We start from the raw sequence: 7,682 nt of genomic DNA on the forward strand, positions 1-7,682 counted from the left end.
GTAGTGTATTTATCAATATTAGTATAAGCCATTATAGTATATTAAAAATAACGATGTTTCATTTTTAACAAAATGCTCCGATTTTAAACATAACGATAAACTAAAGTTAAATATGCTTTTTTTAACAGAAAAAGACGATCTAGCGCAGTCGCTGTAACAACTTGGGATAAACAAAACTTAATATTGTTTTCACTAAGTTAAAACTGAAATGTATTTAAATAGATTCATGCAAACTTTACATTAATTCACAGACGCATACATAAATAAATTTACTAGAGTTGTGAATTCATTTTAAGCTATTATTCGCTGAATAGAATTATTAATTTGCTTTTATTTATCTATTTATCTCAAAACTAGAGTTACGGCCGTGTCTCCTACCACGAAAAGCAAAAGAAAGACCGTTATTTATCTTTAAGAGCAGTATAAGAACGCCTACGGAATCTTCACGCCTTTAAATTTTTAGACCCAGTAGTTTCAACTGTGCATAAACCTTTCCACTCTGTACATAAAATATATATATTATGACTGGATATAATTACCTACGTGTGTTCTTTGAAAATAATAAAACAAAAGGTAATTGCAGTAAAACATTAATGCCATGGCATTCTCCCCGTCTCTACTATATCAAATGTATTAATTAGGGGTCGGTCATCTAATGTGGGGGAAAAATGGCCATCAAGGGATATAATATTTCATAGGGTTGCAACCCCGAAACTTTTGGGATGAGCCACTTATTTTGTCTCATGTTTGGATAGTTAAATGTTTATTTATAGTAGAAATACATAAAGTAGTTTCATAATTTTAATTGAGTTTTTTTTTTAAGTGCCCTGCACCTATAAAAAAAAGAATAGGACCACTCCATCTCTTTCCCATGGATGTCGTAAAAGGCGATAAGGGATAGGCTTACAAACTTGGGTTCTTTTTTAGGCGATGGGCTAGCAACCTGTCACTATTTGAATCTCAATTCTATCATTAAGTCAAACAGCTGAACGTGGCCATTCAGTCTTTTCAAGACTGTTGGCTCTGGATACCCCGCAAGTGATATAGATGTGATTATGTGCGTGTATGTATGTAAGTTTTTATTCTTTACCAGACCATCACACTTCAGTGCAATGTAAAATTAGGAAAAAGCTTTACATCATAAAGTTACTCAACAATATAATAGCAAAGTTACCAAATGACCAATAATAAAGTTATGTCGTCACTAGTACTATGACGTCAGAGACTGAACTTTCTCCAGCAGTGCTGATGTATCGGCGTCCAGGGGAATCTTTATTAAGTTATCCTATATTAAGGTATCCTGGGAAGAGTAAAATGGATCCCTTTCAGTGATACAAACACGTAATGGTTTTTTGGGTACTTATTGAAATTTAGATACACAGATGTTGTGTCCACGAAACTGCTGACGTTATATTTTTTTAAAGGGCTTCAGCATCAGCTTAATGAAATTTAAAAACGCACGCGCTCATTATCGACTTCAGCACCATCTATCAACAACACTTGTGACTACAGGTGGCGAGCGTGATGACACAAAATCGAAATGAAAGACATAATTTGAAAATAGATACGTCATGATTGTTTTTAAGTGACTATACTGCCCTGCTAAGCGCAAAAGCGGTATCTCAAAAAAAATCGTAAAATTGATTTTTATGCCATCGGATAGCTTTAAAAAATACGCATCTACTGGACTAAGCCATTTAGCACTATCTTGTTCAAAACGTATGAAAAAACCTTAAGAAAGATTTTTCTATCTCAGTTTTACCATATATCACTAAGGGTGTTAGAGGTATATTAATATTACGTAGGCAACCAGCCGCAAATTTAAATATCGCTAAAATTCTTAAATAAATACACAACTTTTGCTTAGCCGATAAGCGGTAAGTAGGATGAGTAAAATCAGTAATGAGTTACCGCTATAATGCTTAGTATTTTAATGCTTGCATAATACGCAAACTGTTTTGAATTAGTGAGATACGGTTGCAATAGCAAAATTAAATTAGCCCTTATGGTTTTACTGGATAAGATCGAATTTCTAATACATTTTACAGTGATTTATCCCTGCCCTTGGCAAATTCGTTCGCAAATTCGTGTCATAACTTGTTTGTTTTTGTTGTGAAGAGGTCATGATATTTGTGCAAAATTGAGAAAAAAACTGTAAATTAAGGTGCTTAATGGGGTCACTTCATACATTGACATTCAGGTAAGTCCTATTAAATATTATTTTAGCATTTTGTAACCATAATCATTGCAAAATTAGAAATTTTGTGTTAAACTTTCTTGCGGTTGGCGTGCGCGCCCTCGTACGCATTCGTACTTAGCAAAATTGACCTTGATCTACCAGAACATAAAGTAAATTATTTTTAATCATATTTTCCCAGCCATACGGTTATTGTTGTTCCGATGATAATAAGTTGATTTGCACTTTACATTACGTAAGTGCAATATTTTAATTTATTTCCCAAATATATAATTTGTATTATGTTTGTTAAAGATAACTAAACGTTTTTGATGAATAAAATAATTCAGTTATACTTATTAAATATTGTTACAGATAAACCATGTCGCAAAGAAATACGAAAATGATGATGCTTTTAGCACAAAAAAATAAGGCGTTGAGGGAAAAGTTTAAGGAATCCAAACAATTACAACGTAATATTAAAACGATCGATCCCGACTTTTTTCCTACTAGTGATTCAGATGATGATCCCGCATTTTCAAGATTCAACAGTGCTGATCAATTACTAGCTCCGATTCTTCCTTCCTCAAATGGTTTCGACTTTGAAGATTCACATTTTTTATCGGGTCCGTGTACATCAAACGTTGATTATTTCGCTATGCATCAGGATGATCAAAACACAGAAATCGGGAATAACAACAAATCCCCTAACTCGTTGATCACATTGACAACTGTGCCAATTATTGAACATAATGATTTAAGTGACATATCATCGCCAGGCTTTTGTTTTAATACACACAACATACACAATGTTTTTAATTGCGGTAATCCAGAACCTTTGATCACAGATACTATTGAAGATCAACAAAGATCCTGTATTTTTCAAGATGATACAGAAAAAATATTGATAACTGCTTCCGATAATACTATTTGCACTTCTGAATCTCTTAGGAATAATTCAAATGTGATAAGTGTTCAATACGAAAAATCTGTTGAGAATTCATCTCAAGGACACGAAGTGACACCAAATGATAATCTTAGGGACACCGAGAATCTGACACAAAACGAGATAGCTGATGGAAATACACATAATCTTACAACTTATACTAAGGCCGGTACAATTAGGAAAAGAAAAAAACACGACCAACCTCTCAAAGTCAGAAATGAAGTGAAAAAAAGTGAGATTAGAGAGAAACATAACGTTAAACCACCCTGTCCTGCTTCATGCAAAAAGCAGTGTATCCAAAATATATCGGAAGAGCAGCGAAAAATTATAAATGAGAGCTTCTGGAGTTTGAATGACAAAGAGAGGAAGGCTTATATGCTGCATCACACCTCAGCTAAATCTGTGAAACAAAGAACAGTAACAAGATTTGAATCAGAGGAGTACAGAAAAAAAGTAAGCTACAGTTATTCACTTAAGGACGTGCTCGGTACAAAGTATGGAGTATGTAAAACCTTCTTTTTGACAACTTTGGGCTACAAATCATCTAATGACAAACCTTTACATACGGCTTTGGCCAATTCTAACGACACGGTTGCACCACCAGTAGACAAAAGACTGGGAGCTACTCCTCACAATAAAATTGAATCTACTCCTATTAAGGAACATATAATGAGCTTTGAGCCGAGTATATCTCATTACAGGCGTGAACACGCTCCCAATCGCTTATACTTGCCCAGTGATTTGACAATCAGTGCGATGCATAAAGACTTTTTAGAAAAAAATCCGTCTTGCAAAGTATCTTACGATAAATATCGAGAAGTAGTCGCAGAATTAAATATTTCTTTTGTAAAGCTTGGCCACGAAGAGTGTGAGGACTGTGAAGAGTTCCGTTTACACGATGATACACATACCAAAGAAAACCTTAAAGAAGACTGTCTAGGTTGCACGAAGTGGAAAAGTCATAACAAACGGGCATACATGTCCAGAGAGCAGTATAAATTAGACAGTGAGCTAAATGAAACTGATACTGTTGTATATTCTGCTGATTTACAAAAAGTTATCATGCTGCCCAGGATAGACATGTTCAAAACTGCTATTTTTACTCATAGGATAGTGGTTTACAACGAAAGTTTCGTGTCAACTGGTCAAGGCCGAAAAGATTTGAGTGTTTTTCCTGTACTATGGTATGAAGGGTTGTTTGGACGTTCCAAAGCCGAAATTATAAGTGCATACTATCAATTTTTTATTTTTCATCGGGATAAAAAAAATATCATACTATGGGTTGATAATTGTTCCTCCCAGAACAAAAACTGGACGTTTTTTTCTTTCTTAATTTATATTATAAATTCTAAGGATATCAACGCCGACAAGATTGTCATCAAATATTTTGAATCCGGCCACACCTTTATGTCAGCTGATAGTTTCCATCATAGGGTAGAGCTGTCCATAAAACGCATGAAAAACAAAATTTATGATTTCGCAGATTTTTCTCAGGCAGTTAGCACTGCAGGAAAAAATGTAAAACTTAAAGAGATGAACATGCAAGACTTTTATGACTGGGATGATTATACCACACAATATGCACTGTCTCGAATTAAACCGCGTCCATATGTCAGCGAAATGGTTGAAGTTGAAGTTAAAAGAGGCAGTTTTGATATCACCTACAAAACAGGATTCGATCAAAATGCAATTACTGCTAGCATTATAGGAAAAAAAAATTTTAAAAAGTCATGTCTTGCCTCCACCAAAAAAGAAAACTGCTCCGGAAGGAATTTCAAGAAACAAAAAAGAAAATATTTTGAAATCTTTTCAAAATATAATACCACAAAATAGAATGTCCTTTTGGAGAGAACTCCCTACTTTTGACTAATAAAATTCCTTCCAAAAACCGTTTGTTTTTAAATATTTTTTTATGTAATTTCAAATTTTAATAATAAAAAAACGTTATATATATACTTTAATTGTTTTTTTTTTCAAATAATACATATTTTATTCGATAGAAAATACATTCCTTTTTGTATACACACATGTTTGAGAAGAGCTAACGAAAAAGCGGTATCTCAATTTTAATTCTATAGTTTACTAAGCGGTGTAACCGTATCTCATGAATAAAGTACATTATTATACATTTTTGATAATTTAACTAATGTGATAACAAATACACCCTATATAATATATAAATAATATTTAACAAATAAAAAAAACTATACATAAAGTATATATATAACTATTTTTACATAACTTCAATTATCTCAAAACTCGCTTTCTTTGAGTTACCGCTTTTGCGCTTAGTTGGGCAGTATAGGATTTGCTCGGTTTTCCCCGTTTCCCGGCTGTTCTGACGGCCGGGGCGAAATGGTTCAATGATGACGGGGAAATCATTGCTTTTGAATTTGCGATACTAGTTTTATATTCTGGGATTTATTTTTTTTTGCATTATAGCTAATTGCGATTGAAAGAAATATGAATTTAATAAAGACGGGGTTTTTAAACAGATGAAATGTCTCGAACTTGTGCTACGAGATAATAACACAACGATGTATGATAAATATGTGAGTTATGGATGTGGATTAAGCGAAAGAAGTATGCTGAAATCGTGGCAATTGGAAAGATGTAGTCTCTGCCTACCCCTCCGGGAAAAAGGCGCGATTTTATGTATGTATGTATGTATGCATCCTCACCACTCTGGAGAGGAGGCCGGCCTTATGCCTTTGACCATGCCTCCTAGATAGGGTGAGTCAGGTTTTTACACGAGGCGACTCCCATCTGACCTCCGCAACCTTCGCATGTAAACCTAACCAGTATTGGATCGATCATGGTTACACATGCGTTGCCTGAATGTGCAGGTTTCCTCACGATGTTTTCCATCACCGTAAGAGCAACGGTTAGCAATCAAACTAATGTACAAAACTTCAAAAATAGTCATTGGCACATGGCCGAGGTGGGATTTGAACCTGTGCCTTACTGCGCATCACGCATTTTAACCGTTCACCTTAGCGATTCGAGCGCCGACGTTCTTGCTCTCATCCTGCTTAAGCCTTTAATATTCACGGAAGATTCTGCATCCCGAGCGGACACATTACAGCGCGTGTGTAAAACAAAAGGGAATTTATTCAGGGTAGTTAGCATTGATAATTCAAAACTACTGCACCGGGCGTTGCACTGCTTTGTAGGGTGACCATACTTTCGAAAAATCTTTTTGAAAAATCATTTGCCATATTAATGTAATGATAGATTTTCAGAGAGATTGAGAGTTTGTTTTTCCCGTCTAACTTATTCCTTCACTACATAATAAAATTAATTAGGTATTTTGTTTCTTAAAAAAATAATCTTTAGTAAATAAGTTTAAAATTACATAGGTACATTCAAACAATCACGGCTATATCTCTTGCGGGATAGACAAGAATCTCGAAGACTGCTAGGCTACGTTCAGCTATTTGGTTTAATAATTAAATTAAAGTAAATATAATGTTTTTCAACCAATCCTGTAAGTTCTCACTTACATTGAAATGTGAAGTACCATCAAGTAAGTGCCTCATAAATGTGAGATATAAGTGCTTATTTTCCGTCCATGACAAATATTCCGTATACAATGACGTCACCCAAATCTAGAAACCAAATACCAACACCTTTGTTCTCCTTCCTCGCTATAGTCCCGGTTGCATCCTCACCACTCTGGGGAGGAGCCGGCCTCCTCCAGTAAGCCCTTGACCACGGATCAAGCGACTATTGGATCATATGGTTACACATCCAATTGCCTGAATGTGCAGGTTTCCTCACGATGTTTTTCCTCGCTATACGCCCATCGGTTAGTTATCAAACTAATGTACTGACTTCCATAACCAAATAGTAACACATATCCACATTAAACGCTGCAACCCAAACTAGTTCCGTTTAGTTTTGACTTCAAAGTCATCCAAATAGTATGAATATCAAACAACAAAGTAACCTCATATTTAAGACAACTGTCCCAAATGTTCCGTATATCATGGTGTACGTACGAACTCTAAGCGGTCTGTATTTTCATATTCCAAATAAGGATGGGTATACACTAAGGATAAAGGGATAGACTTATAAACTTGGGATTCTTCATTTAGGTTATGGGCTAGCAACCTGTCAATGTTTAAATTTCAATTCTATCTTTAAGCCAAACGTGGCCTATCAGTCTTTTCAAGATTGTTGGCTATGTCTACCCCACGAGGCATAAAGACGTGACTATATGAATGTATATATACACTAAGAATTAGCAACAATAATTTGCGAGACCTTTCTAACCATTTAATATTTTATCAAACAAATAACATGTGTAAAATTTATAAAGAGAAAATATTTTATTAAGACAAAGATTTTTATTTGCTAAATTTGCGTATAAATATGTAGTACTAAGTATTTGTATTAAATAATAGAGTCCTACATTTTTTACCAGTGACAGTGTTATGCATTTGCGCACCATGTATTTACATTATGGAAAGGAGAAGGTAAACCAAAAATGTGTAAAAAGGTTTATAGTTTATTTAATATTTTAAGAAAATTATGATTTTTAAAGTGCCATCTTAAATT

At 34.4% G+C, this 7,682-nt stretch overlaps 1 protein-coding gene across 1 annotated transcript; it reads left to right on the forward strand.

The window, feature by feature from the left end:
- Positions 1-1,595: 1,595 nt before the first annotated feature.
- Positions 1,596-5,420, forward strand: LOC132902353 (uncharacterized). The gene is made up of 2 exons (XM_060947042.1): positions 1,596-2,200; positions 2,552-5,420. Exon 2 carries the CDS (start codon positions 2,559-2,561, stop codon positions 4,953-4,955), a length of 2,397 nt encoding a protein of 798 aa, XP_060803025.1. The 5' UTR covers positions 1,596-2,200; positions 2,552-2,558; the 3' UTR covers positions 4,956-5,420.
- Positions 5,421-7,682: the final 2,262 nt, after the last annotated feature.

This window comes from Amyelois transitella, chromosome 12, assembly GCF_032362555.1.
Source record: "Amyelois transitella isolate CPQ chromosome 12, ilAmyTran1.1, whole genome shotgun sequence".
Lineage (NCBI taxonomy): Eukaryota > Metazoa > Arthropoda > Insecta > Lepidoptera > Pyralidae > Amyelois > Amyelois transitella.